This window comes from Crocodylus porosus, unplaced genomic scaffold (assembly GCF_001723895.1).
Source record: "Crocodylus porosus isolate Cpor-Errol unplaced genomic scaffold, CroPor_comp1, whole genome shotgun sequence".
NCBI lineage: Eukaryota > Metazoa > Chordata > Crocodylia > Crocodylidae > Crocodylus > Crocodylus porosus.
This window is the reverse complement of record NW_017728931.1, coordinates 128906228-128923358: the sequence shown is the minus strand read 5'-3', so window position 1 is coordinate 128923358 and position 17131 is coordinate 128906228. Positions and strand designations below refer to the sequence as shown.

At 41.1% G+C, this 17131-nt stretch overlaps 1 protein-coding gene across 1 annotated transcript in view; it reads left to right on the top strand.

Annotated features, from left to right (window-relative positions):
• The window catches only part of PCLO (piccolo presynaptic cytomatrix protein), a 540799-nt gene extending 532023 nt beyond the window's left edge, over positions 1 to 8776 (top strand). Inside the window, exons 24-26 of the mRNA XM_019543973.1 lie at positions 1284 to 1418; positions 2634 to 2779; positions 7499 to 8776. Coding sequence (XP_019399518.1) covers positions 1284 to 1418; positions 2634 to 2779; positions 7499 to 7639 — 422 coding nt within the window. The 3' untranslated portion in view covers positions 7640 to 8776. The remainder of the gene's footprint in view (positions 1 to 1283; positions 1419 to 2633; positions 2780 to 7498) is intronic.
• Positions 8777 to 17131: the final 8355 nt, after the last annotated feature.

Below are 17131 nucleotides of genomic sequence, written 5' to 3'. Positions count from 1 at the left end.
CCCTGTCCACCCCAGCCCCAGACCTTTAAGAAAAATAATTGAGAAAAGTCCTGGGACTTGCTGGCTCCTGCAGAGGCCTCGAGGCCTTGGGAGGGCTTGTGCAGAACCCCCCGTGTGGCAGCAGGGGGCAGCAGGGATCGCCCCTCGCTGGGAAGGAACTGGAGAGTCCGGGGGTCTTTCTTGGTTTTTTTCCCTTAAAGGACTAGAGCTGGGGCAAACAGGGCAGCCGTGGTGGGGCTGGGACAGCAGGAGGTGGGGTCAGGGGGTTCATGCAGAGCCCCTCATGCAACATGGGGCAGTGGGGGAAGCAGGGATCGCCCCCTGCCCAGCAGCACCCGGTGAGTCGGGGGGGTTTTCTTCCCAAGTGCTGGGAGCTGGGGCGGGCAAGGCAGCCATTGCCGGGCTGGGAGAGTGGGCGCGGGGGTAGGCCTGCCTGATTCAGAGATTCAGTAGCAGCCAAATCGCCGAGTCAGATTTGGTCAAATTGATTTGGGACAGTGATTTGAATCACTGAATTAAACCACTGGCCCCCAAATTGGCCAAATCCAAATCCAAATCCAAAGAGAATACTAGCCCCTTTGCACAGGCCTAAAGGACAGGAGAGTGCTCACACTGTTGTGCTCATTGGAAAGGATGGGGCAGATTCCACCCTGATCTAGGTGATGTATCCAAGTATGCAAAATGAAATAAGAGCCTCACCTACCTTCTGCTGAATGTCTAGCATATCATCTAGAACAAATGAAGTTGAAAGGTTTTCATATAAATATTTAATAGCTCAAAACCTAGTGATTGTATCTACAGGACTATTAATGGATTCCTGGCTTTTCAAAATACTTACACATTCATATTCATTGCATTAATCTAATTTCTATTTTTCTTTTGAATGCTTTCAATGGGAAACCTTTGGTGTCCTGCAATAAAACTTTTTAAAAGCGTCTAGGTGACTTAGGAGCAAAAGACCTCTTGACTTTCAATAACTTTTAGGCACTTTGGACTGTCTGGCTGATAGTGAAGGATTTCTTTGTATCAGATTTAAGAGTAGCATCACCTGCAGTATCATTCTTCATGGTTTGAGTGCTTTTTGAAATCAAACAATATCTTAATGTCTATATAATTTGGTATATAATGGTAGATTGTTTGCCTACTCAGTCACTGAATTATCCTTGTCTACCACATTACTAAGAATGAGAATTACTGTATTAAAAAACTTCTCTATCATAAAAATGGCATGAAGAGACCCACTCAATTTCCTTTTACTCTAGTTTTGTTTTTCTGCTTTCCAGGTAAAACCCAGGTGATGGGTGAAATTAAGATTGCATTGAAGAAGGAGATGAAAACTGATGGAGAACAGCTGATAGTAGAAATCCTTCAATGTAGAAACATAACCTACAAGTTTAAATCTCCAGATCATCTTCCAGGTACCACTCAGAAACCATCCACAGCAGAGAACATGTATATATCAACCTAGTAATATACTAGATTGTAATATATGCATGTAGTAATAGTAGTAGTGTATACACACACAAACACACACACACATATATGTAATGTTTATAGTCTGTATGGGATATTGATTGATGAATTAGATTTATATGCTGCCCTTGCCAACAAAGACTCAAGGTGGCATTACAAGACTGCATTACAGTCTTAAGGTTATGAAAGCATGGGTGATGGTGGCCAGATGTGAATCTAAAAGAAAGGGTCACAGACTTCTTCCTAGATGGAGATGGTGAATGGCACCCCTAGCCACTGCTGTCAGCTGAAGATCCAGGTGCAGCAGATGATCCAGGAGCAGCCCAAGTCTGAAAACCTGAGTGGCAATGGGAAGCTGAACCCTGTCAATAATAGGCATCCCAATCCTGTCTAGGACTGCCCAGCCCCATCACCATTGTCTTTTCTGGGTCGGGTGGTTCACCCACATCCAGCCCTAACTTGCAACAAAGGACCAAGGTTCTGGGGCCTGAGTTAGATGAGAACAATAGAGCTGAATGTCATCAGCATACAGGTGGCATCTCACTCCAAATCTCTGCATGACCTGAGCCAGAAGCCTCAAGTACATGTTGAGGAGGGGTAACAGGATAGAGCTCTGGGGGACCCCACAGGTAAGGAGATGATGATCTCTCATCTATCACCACCCTGTGAAACCTTCCTGCCAAAAAGGAGTGGAACCAGTTAAGAGGAATCTTGCAAATACCCACCAAGTCATGTAAATGTTTTCTGAGCACCTCATGGTCAACTGTATCAAAGGTTTTCACCATTCCACCTGTGAAAGATCCAGCAAAATCTTCAGGGTAGAAGTTCCCCTGTGAGTCTCCAAGGAAAGATCATTGACCAAGTTCACCAGCACAGTCTCCATGCTTGATCCAGGGCAAAAGTCAGATTGACAAGGGTCCAGCAAGCTGATGACTTTCAGATACACCTGAACCTGTTGGGTGACCACCTATACAATGACTTTCCTCAAAAAAAGGAAGTTCGCAATGGGATGATAGGAGGCTGGGGAATCCTGTGTAAATGAAAGCACAATATAGCTCCATGATATACAGCAGTCTGTTTTTTCCTCATAATTTAAAATCATTAGGGACAATACTAACTGATAAGCAACTGTATGACAAGTTGAATTGTTTTCCCTGTAGATCTTTATGTGAAGCTGTATGTTGTCAATATCTCTACTCAAAAGAGAGTAATTAAGAAGAAAACACGGGTGTGCAGGCATGACCGAGAGCCTTCATTCAATGAGACTTTTAGATTTAGCTTGAGTCCTGCTGGGCATTCTCTTCAGGTAATTCTGGATCTTATTAAAGTCTTTTTTTTTATGTTTTCCATGCTGTGCTATGGCCATTAGAGATCCATCTTCCATCCCCAGTCATTTGACTAAGAGGTTGTTGGAAAAAGAACATTGCAAAGAAAAAGCACAGTTCAGGAATCATGGAAATGTGCGGCTGGCAGGAACCTCCGGAGATCATGCGGCCCATACCCCTGAATTGATGCCGGAAAAGTGTGTGTTGCACCCCAACAGGAGTTTATGTAACCTGATCTTGAAACCTGCAGTGAAGGAGATTCTATAACCTGCCCAGATACCTGCCTTCGTAGTTAGAAGGGTTTCCCTGCCCCTCCCTACCCCAACATCTAATTGCTGCAAATTACACCATTTTCTTCTCATCTTACTCCCTGTGTTCATGGAGAACGATGAATTCCCATTCCCATTATAACAACATTTCACACATTGCAGGACAAGTTACATTTTTCCGTAGTCTTCCCTTCTCTAAACTAAACAAATAAATTATTCCAACCTTTCTCTAGGCCGTGTTTTCTGGGCATCTTAGCATTTTTGTAACTCTCCCCCAAACTGTCTCCCATTTGCTACATCATTCTTAAAGTGTGACACCCCAACCTAGACAATATTCCATAGGAGGCTTTGCCAGCACTGAGTAGAGAATATTTACCTCCCACGCCTTATATATGACATTCAATACTACATCTCACAAGGAAATATGTGTTTTTGGCAGCAGTATCAAATTGTTGACTAATGTTTAGTTTATGATCCACCATCACTTCCTTATCTCCCCTCTGCTGCTTTTGTTGACTTGCACATTCCTAATGACACATCTTTAGAGGAAATAGAGTTTTGTAGATTAGCCCAGGATTGAGAGGAAGTGCATTTGGATTTTGTTCCAATATCTGTTTCTGAATCATCATACAGTCACAGATTCTGCGAGTTACATATTCTCCGTGTAAAAGGGAAGAATATTTACTGAATTCTTGGAGATCTTCTGATAAATAGGACTATGTAATAGCTAGGTATTAATATTGTTTATTGGACATAATCTACTTAGTCTCAGCTCTTGGACATATATGCCACGTTTACATCAGTGTAATTATCATTTAAAGCAGTCTAAACAAGGATCAGGCATACAACACTCATCCCCTACAACAGTGTAATGTATTTGAATGCCATGTAGAATTTTCCTAGGAAAAATCAGGGATTAAACTATGTCCAGAGCTGTCACAAGTTAGCCATTTGCTACCCTAGATAACCTAATATCTGCTCCTCTACCTTCTAGTCATGAGGCACTGTGTGTACAGCAAACAGCTAACCTGGAACGGCTGGCTGGCTGGCTGTTCCACACACAAGTGTAATTTAAATTAGTGTACCAAATTATACTGGAGTTCAAGTGTCATGTTTCCAGGCCCTCACAAAGGTTAGTGTAAACTGTAAATCACTAGGACCAGAAGCAGACTCTGAACCATACCGAAAGCTGTGTGGAGCTGCTCCATGAGGCACAGTCTCTTCCCTCTGTTCATTTACTTACTGCTTTTCCAAATTTCAACCATTTGGGCAGCAATTTTCCATTCTGGGTGTCTGTGTCAGGTGATTTTTAAAATTAGAACCAAAACAACATAGTTGTTTCAGAGAACAAAGCAATACATGATTTTTCTCACATGATAAAATCCTAATGACCTATTCTTTGTAAGGCACTAGATCCCCCATTCCTCGCATTAGGGGTTTGAAAGGAGATGCTCTGCACCTTCCTTAGAAGTCCACTCAAGTTAAGTTAGAAGCCCCTGGAAATTGCAACTTATACTTTCTTGGCAGAGATTTCTTAGTTTAACTGCTGAAGTCCCTACAGACTGCCTTCACTGGGCATGCTTCTGCCTGGGGTTAACTTCCTCTGCAGTTAAGTTTTGGATTATTATGGTCTGTGCCAGGGTCAGCAGGGAACCTGTCTCTTCTGTACTCTAAATTCCCTCCCACACACACAACTTTCTGCTTGAAGAAGGAAGCTGCCTGATTCAAATAACAAGAGGACAAAAGATAGCCTTGGGGGAGAAAATTGGGACAAAGAAGTTAGAGGAGCGGAGAGAGGAACCAGAGGCTAATCTGGGTTAGGAAGACAGTGAAATTGTGGCTGAAGTGGGAAAGACTGCAGGTAAGGGATAGGGAGGAAAATGGGGTAACTGGACCTAGTGAGTGGAGGGAGACTGAGATCAAATGAGGAGCTAACCATAGGAAACTGAGGTTGTTTAGACAGGAAAGGCATTTTTACATGTGCCCCAGAAGATGCTTTAATTAACGATCGATTTAATCAAAAGCACCCGAGTGTAACGTGTATCACTAGGACCAGAAGCAGCCTTTTCAGTCCCCCGCACTGAAAAAAGGTGGTGGGGCACTTTGAACTAAAGCTCATTGATCAAGCTTTAGTTCAAAGCACCCCGCTGCCATTTTTAAACACGGGGGTGCAAACACATGTGGCACTTTCCTGTGCTCCAGCAGATTCAATTAATCGAGTCTGCTCCCTACACGTGTATAGGAGTCCTAAGTCTGGAAACTAGTGAAGTTGGGGAATGAAGGTGAGGTGGATTTATCTGATGAGGATACAGCCTATGGCATAGGAATCACTGGGAACTGACGGAGGCTGGGATGAGGAGCTTGGGGTTGGAAACCGAGACTAAACAAGGAATTACCATATTTACTTGAATAGAAGATGACGCCCCCAATAATTAGATTGCATATATTGAAAATGTATACATTTGTTATACTTTTTCAGGTATAGAAATTAATTATTGGAAGTTTACTTTGAATTTGTCCCCCTCCCACTGCTACAGGATGGAAAATAAACCTGGGGGGGTTGGTAGCCCCCTTGCCCACCCCAACCTCTTCCACCTGCAGCCTCTTCCCCCCCTTCCTCTTATCAGACTACTCTCCCTGATTGCGTGGAAATTGGAAGCAAATTTGAAAACAGTGACCTGGAAATAAACATACCTGAAATCATGGACAGGCTGAAAGATAGACAAGGTTTCCTTGTATGCAACTGTAAGGTGACGGGCTATTTTCCTACATTGATTTAAGTAAATACAATAGTCAGCGGCAGAAGTGAGTGTACGGAGGAGGAAGGGGGCAACTGAAGTCCGGGACTGATGAGAAAGACAGATCAAAAGAGTAGATCAAAGGGTGAGAAATTGAGACTTGTTAGGGAAGGGACTCAAATTGTAGTGCAGAGGAAAATTGAAAGCAAGATGGAAATTATAGAAGGAAAAATAGAGATATGCCCCTTTGGCCTCTTTGGCCCAAGGAGGAAGATCTGGAGAATTACAATCAGTCTGACCTCAGTACCTAGGAATCCGTTTCTAAGCACCTGGATACGAATAAGGTGATCAAAAGAAGCCAACACAGGTTTGTTAAAAGAAAGTCATACTTGACCAGCCTGATATCCTTCTATGACAAGGTAATGGGTTTTCGTGGGGGGAGGTATGGATTAAACCTTGACTTCAGCACTACTTTCAACACTCTCTCCCACAACATTCTTGTTACTAAGTTTAAAGAGGCAGTGTAAAGTACTGTAAAGTGGGTGCATAATATGTTCAAAGAATGGTCATCACTGGCTCGAGGTCTACTTGGAGAGAGGTATCATGTGGGCTCTCCCAGGTATGTATCCTTGGTCAGGTACCTGTTGATTTACTTCATTAATGAATTGCACATTGGGATTGATTGCCCAGTTAGCAAATTTGTAGATGGCCTCTGGCTGTGTGGTCTTGCAGGCAGTTTGGAGGATAGGCTTAGGATTCAGGCTGACCTTGATAAACTGGAAAAAGAGACTCTGGAATTATTCAAATGAATTTCAGTAGGGATAAGAGAAAAGTCCTGCAGTCAAGACAGAATAGTTGCATGCACAAATACAGGCTGGGGAATGACTGACTAGGCGGCAGTATTGCAGAAGAGGATCTGGGACCTATAGTGAACCACAAACTGAATATGAGTCAGTAGGGCTCATGCAAAAAAAGAAAAAAAAAGAAAAAAAAATAATAAAAAAGAAACTAGTAGCATACTCAGTTGCACGTAGTATCGCCTGCAAGTCAAGTCTTCCACTCTAGTCAGCACTAATGAAGCCTACCCTGGAGTACTAAAGAAATGATTGAATACGGCCTATCCTTGGGTGCAGTGGTTAAAGCACTATACTGGGAAGCTAGAAAGATGTAAATTCAAAACCCCTGTAAGGCGAGGAGGCCTAGATCCTGGACTTCCTACATCTTGGGTGCGTGCCCTGACTACTACACCCCTGAGATAAAATATTCCTCCATTTTTGGGGAGCTACAAGTTCTGGACTCGTGTTCCCCAAGTTACACTTGTATGGAACTGCATAACTGTCCAGCCAGAGCACAGCCAGTAGCCACATGGATGCTTGTGTGCCCACACAGCACATGGAAAGAATTGCAAATTGCATGTGTGTCAGAAAGGCAGTTATAGAGCTAGGTAAGTGCCATTTAGGCACATAAAATGAATAGGAATCTACCTTGCATTCAACTGTGCTCACTGTCTCCAGTGGGAGGAGATCCTTATGTAGCAGGCTGTGATAGATGTTTCTTTCCTGTTCTCCAGGTGCAAACACTGAGGTCAGCATGTCTGAATTGTTGTTGCACGTCAGCAAATGGACCGCCTAAAGAATTTTTAAAACGAGGTTGTAACAATATTTTCTTTTTTTTTTTCTTTTTTCCTTCCCAGATTCTGCTCGTCTCCAATGGAGGGAAGTTTATGAAAAAGACCTTGATTGGGGAAGCTTATATCTGGCTTGACAAAGTGGATCTTAGGAAAAGAATAGTAAACTGGCACAAACTGTTGGTCAGCTCCACACAAACACATTGAGCAGTTCTGTCTGCTTAGGTCACAAAACCTTGCCGAGTCTGCTATAAACAGCATCACTCCAAGACTATAGTTCGATATCATTGTGTTTAGCTAGGCTTTCAGAATACAAAGTAGGAAAGAGCAGGCTCTGGGCTACATAGCACACTTAAATGAGGGCTAGTAACTTATTTTGCTGCATGACACAGCAAAGGAAATATCTGGGCCTAGAACTTAAAGTGAGGCTGTTTGCAAAGAAGACTGATAAGAGGGCTCCGCGATGCTGGACTCTTTGTGGCTGTCAAGAACGTAACTCGGAAAGAAATAATGAAGGCTTGAGGGGAAGGCATTAATGCACAGAGTTCAGCTGTAGCTGAAGGTAATGTGTCTGAGAGAGTAATCTGGTGTTCTGTGCAACCAGAAGGAAATCATCTTATGCAACAGCACCTAGGGTGACTGACTTTCCAAATCTCACTTTTCAGAAGTGTAAACCATGTTCCTCTGCACCTTAGAATCTCTGATAATTTGTTGTAGTGAGATTGTGCCACAGGACCCAAACTGCAGGCTGTCTGCAGTGGTGGAAACATTATTTAACACTCTGTTTGTGTTTTTTGTTTTCCAAGGAGACTTTCTATGGCTAATGCAGTCAGAATGATTTCATTTTTGTGTGTGTGTGTATCAATGCTGGATGTAAGCTACCATCCTGGAATGTAAAGGGTTAAAAGCACATTGATGAACTATTTTTTGGAGTGGAAAGAGAAAGGACAGGATGGAAATTGCACCAAATGAAGGGGGGAAAATATAGTGATTTTTAAAAAGAAAATTATTAACTACAATTCATTTTACCTATGGGGTCAGCAGTTTATAAAAGCAGGTTTTTTCTTGGGTGGGGGGGGCACAGGGGTGTTAAGCCTTGGGATCAATACTATGATTTAAACTATTTCTTGTTTTCCCAACCATCAGCCTTACCCAAATTGCTTAAGGGCAGTAAAGTTTAAAATATTTAGTATGCACTCCAAAACAGTAGACCCACTGTGCTAATACTACCCCGGTCTTTGTGGGGGTCCTACACCAACTTCAGTAACACACTTCTTGACATCTAAAGCAAGAAACAAGAAGTAAAGGAGATGTTTAGTATCTGCAGATAGTTGCATTAATAAACATTGAGACTTTCCTCTTAGTAAACTCAGGTGAATGACTGACACTAGTCCACTCTTAAGTGGCTTGTCAGTTGTGAAAGAAGTAATTATAGAAAGGTCACTTGCAACACCATAACTTAAGGCCGTGTCAGCACTTCCAAATTAAAAGCCTTATTTACAGGGGCTTAAAACTAAGGAGTAACAGTTTGATTTGGGATAGCGATGCAAAGGGGATCTGAAACTGGGTGTGATATTTTCCTCCTTACTCAATTTAAAGCAAAAGGACTCCACTTGCGTCATTCTTTTAACTGTAGAAATTGTTAATGATGAATCAACGTGGTATTGACTCCCTTGAGACTCCAAAATGTCTTCATGTTTCATGGCCTCGTTTTTAACATGATTTCACAGGTGATTACCTGGAAATATCAGCTAATGGCCTTTGCATGTTTAAGAAACAGTGACCAAAATTTCAAAATTTGGTGAATGTTTACTGTTTTTGCCCAACAAGAGCTTTTTACAAATAATTTTAAGTGTACTTTTTGTAGCTTGACCTGACTTACATGGAAAATTGAAAGTATTCCCTTTGAATAAATATGACATGCTTTAAATAAAGATAACTACAACTAGATTAGGAATTGGATTAATTTTGAAAGAGCTAGTGCACATATTTGACGGGTTTTTTTACATTTTCTTTATTTCATTCAGATTTAAAAATAACACCATGGAAATAAATCATTACAAAATATTAAAGCTACATAAAGTAAAGTCCAAGTTATGGTTTGGGTACATACCGTGTTTCATTCGTAGCAGTGTAGTCTTGCTACAATGATCTAAGTTCTCATAAGGACATAATGTCATTGTCAATGCGTATGACATATGCATTTACTTTGAATGTTATGATTTCATCCCAACTCTCCTCTTCTTTACAAACAGTCCTTCGGAGTTAATATAAGATAGTCTAAATATTGTGAAACTGTATATGTTGTTAAACGGATAATAAAATATCTCAAAGCAGAATCCCAAACTGAACCACAAAACCTTGAGTGGATAGTTAACAAAAATGGGGAAAAAGAAGAAGAAAAAAAAGAAAAACCAGATCTTTTACATATGTATTGCTTGTTTTTTGGATTATTTTGAATTCCTTATGACTACAGTATGTCCATTCTGTTTTTGAAATGTCCAGTTTCAATTACTGCATGAAGAACAAGCAGCGAGATGTGCAATTTTGTGCAAACTGCTGGTAATTTTGTTCTTGCTAAGATTTATTATGAAGACAGCAAGTCATGCTGATGGTTGCTATGGAGATTTCCAGCAGGAGCTAGCGCTAACTGGATGGCTTACTGGGAAGCCTGTAATCATCAGTCTTAATTGACAAAAGCAGGCAGGCATGCTTTGCTTTCAAACACACGCGCATAAATGTGTCCTGTATTTTTATGAAATTGGACTGTTTGTTCGGTGCGGCTGAGGCTGAAGAAAAAAGCCACAGTTTCTTTGGAATCAGCCGTCAGTAACTCATTTAATTTGTGCATCTTTGATTCTCTGAACTGCATCAAAAACATTTTTTGTATATTGAAATGCCCGTGTTGGAAGCCCATCCTGAAATGCAAAGGGCAGGGGGATGTCAGGAAACCTGGCCTCGATCAGCACTGACTTGACCACGTGCAGCAAGTGCAGGACTTCTTTAGTGTCATCCTTGTTATCCATTGCAGAGAGCTAGCTAGCGACAGAGCTGGGTCAATGCACTCTCCCTTTTCAGAGGAAGCATCAATTCAGAGGCTGGAAGATGCTTTCAAAGTGTGCCAAGTTCTTTTTTTGACCAAATTTCTAGTTCTGGGTTGTACTGGAATCATTCTATGCAACACTAAGTCACGTTTGAATGCTATTTTCTTTTTCTTTTTTTGTGAATGAAGTCAGGAAAAAAAAAACCCCTCCTAGTGACAATATATTTTTTTTTAAAGTCAGACAAGGACAATTAAGATTTTTTACTTTTTTGTATATATATCAGCATATTTTTTTCACTTTTTTCTCAATTTTTTTGTTTCTTCTAGCTGGCCAAAAATGCTTAAATGTGGTGACAGCTCTTAACATCTCTGGATGATTGCTTATTAATGCATTCATCGACTTCTAAGATTTCTTTGAAGATTCATATTGCGGTAGGCAATGGCAGAGGCATTTTAACTTTTTTTTTAATTTCATACATCTGCTGAGTCAACAGAAGTTGAAGCTGCTTCTTTGTTCTAGGCCTTGTACAGTGGAAACAAGCTGAAAAAATGAGCAAAAGCACAGTGTGTGTGTGTTTACAAATGCCAGGGATTTCTAATGTTGTCATTATTTTATGCATACAATGAGCAGCAAACAGCTAATTTTTTTCTTGGTTCAAACTAGACACAAGAGTTTCTATGATGAATGTTGAGCTAGTTCTTTATCATTACACTTTAAAGGGATAGTATCCAGGGGCAATACAAGTGCTGCTGCTTTATGATTACCCACATTTCTACATTACATTAACCTTGCTGGAAGAAATAAGGTCCAAGCCAAAGCCTGCTGAAGTCACTGGTTGCCTTTCCATTGACTTCAGAAGGGTTTGCATCAAGACTGAGGAATTGATAGTTAGTTGTCTGGATGCTTGAGTGTTCAAATGGTCAGACTGTGGGGTATTGTAGCTGGTAACCAGCCAATAGTGACTCTTACTCTAGGGATGATGAAGATGAAGAAAAAGAAAACATCTATTATATTGTAAGCTAGTGTGCCCTATAGAGATTATTTAATTAGCATTTAGTTTCACTGAGATTTCATAAAGATATTAATAGTATTTTTTTATCTCATTATTTGAATCCTATCTGGCAATATTTTTCAGTACCTTATTTTCATTGCTACAGTTTCTTAGTTCCCCAGATTCCATTGTCTATCTACCTAGATATGTACATACCTAAATGTATCACAGAGAAAATTGCATCTGTGTGACTGAAACTTGAAATGGTAATGAAACAGAGAGGAACTTCAGTGTAAGTATCCACCTACGTAACATGAGGGGCCCAATCCTCCATTCCTGTAGTGCCGTGGGTGCACCTGGAATGTGGGATTGGATGCTCTTTTTGAATAACTAGTTGCCTTTACTAAGAAAGTAGAAAGAATAAGCAAATCCGGATACTCTCTCTTTAAATCATACAATGCATTTTGACGTTTTCTGTATGTTTTGGTTTATTCTTTTAAAAAAAGATTAAAAAATAATATACTGAGGAGCTCAAAAGTTATAATATATATATATATAAGTATATATCCATAACTCAGAATAGGTGATTTGAGAGAAAGCAGTTTTCTTAATTTGTTACCCTGTAAATAAATATACATTTTTGTATATGAATTGAGTTTAAATTATTAATTCCATCTGGCGTCCAAGCATGTGAATGTGAACCTTATTTGACTGTATCTTGTATAAATGTGCAGTGACGTGCTCAGGTGCTCAACAATGGCTGACTAGCGTGTGTGCTGTCATGCTATCAGATGACGTGTACAGCATACCCAATGTTTAAAAAAAACCCTACAAAAATACCTTAAAAAAAAAAAAAAAGAGTAGTCCTTGGAGAAATGTAATGTTTCCACAATGAATGTTGCATGCATTGATGGTGGTTTGTTAATATTCCTTTTTTGTTTGTTTTTTTATTTTGCTTCCAAATTATCTTGAAAAAACAGACAGACTTGTTCGAAAAGTTGTATAAATTGAAACAAATCCAGTATGAGAACTGTATAAAGAAATGCTTGTAAATCTGTCTCAGTTTTCATTCTATGTATAAATCCATGTCATGGTTTTGTGATTGTATACAGGATGTATCTGGAGAACATATGCAAACTGTGCTGTATAAAGGCTGTTATCCCAGTCTGACTAATAAATATTTAAAATATCTAGTTTGGTTTCTTTTCCCCACCGAATACCTACATCTGTAGAGGTAAGAATTGTGCCATTGTCAATGCCGTATACAAAACTGATCTGTTGTTCCAAATCCTATGGTGCATCATCTCCCACAGTTTTTGCAATTCCATCGTTATTTAGTATTTTCCATTTTAAAAATAGATTGGTTTGCCCTGCACTTCATCAAGCACATTAGAGCTCAAATCCCCAAGAGTAGTGTCATTGTCTTGACCTGGATAACTCCTAGCATCTTCCACAGCACACGCATGGGAAGCATGGTGCCTGCTCATACTTGGCCATCTCTATTATAAAACTAAGGTGAAGACATATCTCAGATCTGTTCACCTTCAAAAAAAAAAATTTAAAAAATCCCAAAACCTCAAAAGCCCTTGGGGGTGACAGGAGCAGGCAGAGATAATATGTCGCCACTGGGTTCCATAGAAGGAGTAGGAAGTTGTCTGCAACTCTTTCCTCCTCTTCCAGTATCTGGCTTTCAGGATGGGTGTTCAGACAATCCTGTTGAGATCTGAATCATTCTCCAGTCTTTAGAGGGAAGCGACCTCCAGTGAGTGGTAAGTGAAAACTCTCTATGTGACTTTAGATATTATGTGAAAATAATCAGCAGGCTGCCATATCTTGACTTTTCAAGCAAGTTAGAGCTGTCCCACAAGCAGCTACTAAGAGATGAACTAAGAGGGGTGTTATAATTTACCCGTAGACTACATTAAGAGTTCTTAATACACGAGTGTCCACATTAAAGCATGAAAACTAGGTGTAAAGCACCCTCTAGACATCTTAGAGTTACACCACTTCAAGCAAGGGTTATCTCTGACCTGTGCCAGCCACCTCGTATTATAGTAACGAGTATAGTACATTATAGTCTCTGTGGAGATAAAATGACCAATTTTCAGTCTTTCAGCATCCCAAGATGTGCTGTCTTCTCCCCCAGCCTCCTGCTCTGGAAGTGGTACTAGTACCAAGCCAACTCTCTCTCCCATCCCCAAAGGGTGTAATTCTGTGCAAGCAGTACAAGCAGCCAGCAGTGCAAGCAGTGGCAGCACAACCCCTGCCATCCAATTCCCCAGTCCCACCCCCACATCCAATCCCAATGTATTAAGACATGAGACTTTTTAATTTTAATTCTGTGTTTTAATTCCTTTTTACTTCTTTCATTTTATTCTTTGGGGGTCTTACTTTTTTCATTTCACTTCAATGTCTAACTGACTTCCTTTTACCACAGCCCTCATTTCCCCATCCCTCTCCACCTCCCAGCTCCATGCTCCTGCCCCTGCAACCCACCTCTACCACCACATGCCCACTTAGAGCAGTGACAAGTTGCACTAGAAATGGCATTAAGCCTTAACATGGGACTGCTCAAAGCTCTTTCTAACATAACACCACTCAACAGTCCAAAGCGCTTGAGGTAATGTGTGCAACCTAACACAGCTAACCTGGACACTCAATTAATTTGTACACCAGTTAATGCAAACAAATGAATTCTCTAGAGCTGACAAGACTCTTATGAGTGATAGAACTGATATCAGATTGGTTTCATAAAGGCATTGCCCTGTCCAGGAGGATTACCTAACTCCCATTCTGATGTCTTACACCCAGCTGAAGAAAAAGCCATTTACAACACTGCCATCAAAATAGGGGAGCTGCACATTACCAACACATACAAAGACCCTAATTCAGAATGGTTGAAGCCAGCACTCCCAAGTGCACCAATCCCAGCCCCATCCATATATTGATGAGTTTAACAGCCACTGCACTATGTGAGGTTATGAAGCAAATGAAGCCAGTGGCAAAGACCTTATTGACTGGATGTCCACAGAAGATCTGCAACTGGTCTTTGATCCCAAACAGCAAGCAACCTTGCACTCAGCTCACTGGCAATGTGACTGTAACCCAGAACTCACTATCATATCCAACAATCTAAGTGGGAGCATGCTCCATGCATCCTGCACTGTATTCCCCGACTTTCCCAATAGCCAACATAGGCCCATCATTACTTAAATCGGCACTGGGATCCCTGTGATTTTTGTCTAAATGGATCCTATGGTGGAACCTAGCCAAAGCTGCCTGGGTCTGCTACAGGGAAGCTGTTCAAAAACTGGTGACCCAGATCCCTGATCAAATAAAGCAAATGCGTTGTAGCAGTACTTCTGACCTGAGCAGATAAGACACCTGAGTAAGTGAGCAGCAGCATAAGACTCTTCCTTCTCCATCATAAATGCTCTTTGATTAGAGCATTTGCCCAAAACATAGGAGTCATGGATCCACATACCCCCATTTTGGTCTCAGAGGTTTTTGAACCTCTTATGTTGTGACAGAGTGCCCTAACCCCAAGTGATAAGGGAGACCTGGCTGACAGCACCTTTCACCCTTAGCTTCCTGGAGTTGGCCCACTTGGCAGCAAAGAGGAACACTGCAAAATCCCTGTGTCAAAAAAACAAAAAACAAAATAAAACCCCCACAAAAAAAGCAGCACGGGCATGCAGCAGGAATGCGGCTGGTAGCAGAGCTGTGCTCTAGCTGCTGGCCAGGCTCCCTGCTACTGGACTGCTGCTGCTGGAGCCCCGGGAGGCCGCCAGGACCCCAGATAAGGCTGCTGGAGCCAGCACAGGTGCTGAACCCAGTCTTCCCTACCCCACCTGGAGCATATTCTCTTGTGTTAATCCTATGGGCAGGGCATGCACTGGGGCAAAAAGGCAGTGGCATGACTTTGAACTGCTGATTTTTCATCCTGCAGCAACCATATGACCCTGCTCATGGGCATATGGCCTCAGTGAACTGCAGAATAACTTTTAAAAAAAATGTTTTCCCCTTCTTGTTGCAGAACAGCAAGGTTTGAAACAGTACAACCAGTATTTTACCATCTGTACAATATAAGAAAAATAAAGCAACTACTGGTAAATTATTTTAAATATTTTGGTGTGTTTGCATTAAAGAAGCTTAGAGCTCTTACTGATATACACCAGAGACAAATATGTGGACAGATCCCACGCTGCATTCTGGTCCCCTCTAGGCCATCACAGAAGCAAAACAGTGCATTTCATTAAGCTGAGGAAGCAGCAGCCCATACAGAGGATGTGTTTCTTTTCATGCCTGAAATTCTGCAAATGAGAGACAATGCTGCCTCCTTGTGACACAGCTCAGCACTTCAGCTCAAAGCTAATTTGCACAGATTTAGGGTCTGATTTTTTTTATATGCATATAATAAAAATAGTTATAGCTCATGCTAATTGTCACAGTTCAAAGCTAACTACATGCTGCTATCATCAGAGGGTCTTAACTCTCAAGCCCCTCTTAATCCCACCTGCTTTCAGATTTGGGCATGGGGACCAGACTCTCACAAGCTCCTGAGATCTGGAAGAAGGCTCTTTACTATAAACACTTCCATTTAGGTAAGAACATCCGTGTCTTTAAATCATTATTTCCATTCTTCCATCTTTCCATTCTTCAGAGTGGCTGAGCCATTCCTTGAGAGACCTGCTTAGCAAGCCCACAGAGGTTTCAGTGCACACATTGCAGCAAATGGGTCCTGCAGGGTTCTTCACGTGCCTGCCCGAAGATGTGGCTATCAGGAACTATTCTCTTTACCCTTTCCTGGGTGCATTTTCTAACAAATGTGAAAGGAACTTACCATAATACATACCCACAGCAACCAATACAATACTCACAGCAACCAACAACATAGCCTTATCAATATCCTTAATTCATAAATTCTTTCAGGCAAATCTGGTTTAAGACCTAAATTGACATACGCCCTTCACTAATGACGGTAGCAACACTTGGATGGGCTTGGCTGAAATAACTGTAACCAGTGCAACTTCTGCATGTAGATAAACCCTTAGAAAAACAGCTGGAAAAAAGGCACTCTAAAGCTTAGGAAGATTCACCATTTTATTGGTTTTCCAGTATGATCATTTCCCCCACCTCCCAAACCACACGGAAACTGTATGCCTCCTGTTACCTCTGACCTGATATTACACATAGGGAAAAATCCCACACTCAAACTTTGTCTAATTTAGACTCTCCAAGCTTGGGATGTAAACTTACCTGTTTTTGTGTGAAACTACAAAGCCGCCAGAATAATGTAAAAGAAGGCAATTGTATCATTATGTTATTACTTAAAAAAAAAAAATAAGACAAACACAAAAGAGAAGGACAACACCTCTGGCTTCAGGGAAAGTAGACTCCCAAGTACACTCTATATTTTTATTGTATTAATCACCAGGTTCAGTGTCAGTGTGAGATAAATACTGTTGCACAAAATGAAAAAGCAAGCAATTGCCCCTGTTTGTTAGGGTTCCTCTTGCAGTCACATTGTGGGTAGCTGAAATTCACTTTTATTTCAAATTGCAATGCACAGGTTTTTGTGACAGAGAGCTGTATATGACCCCTCTGCCAAAGCAATTACCTTTTCAAACTGCAATAGCTTGGTTCATTCTGACTTTAAATTAT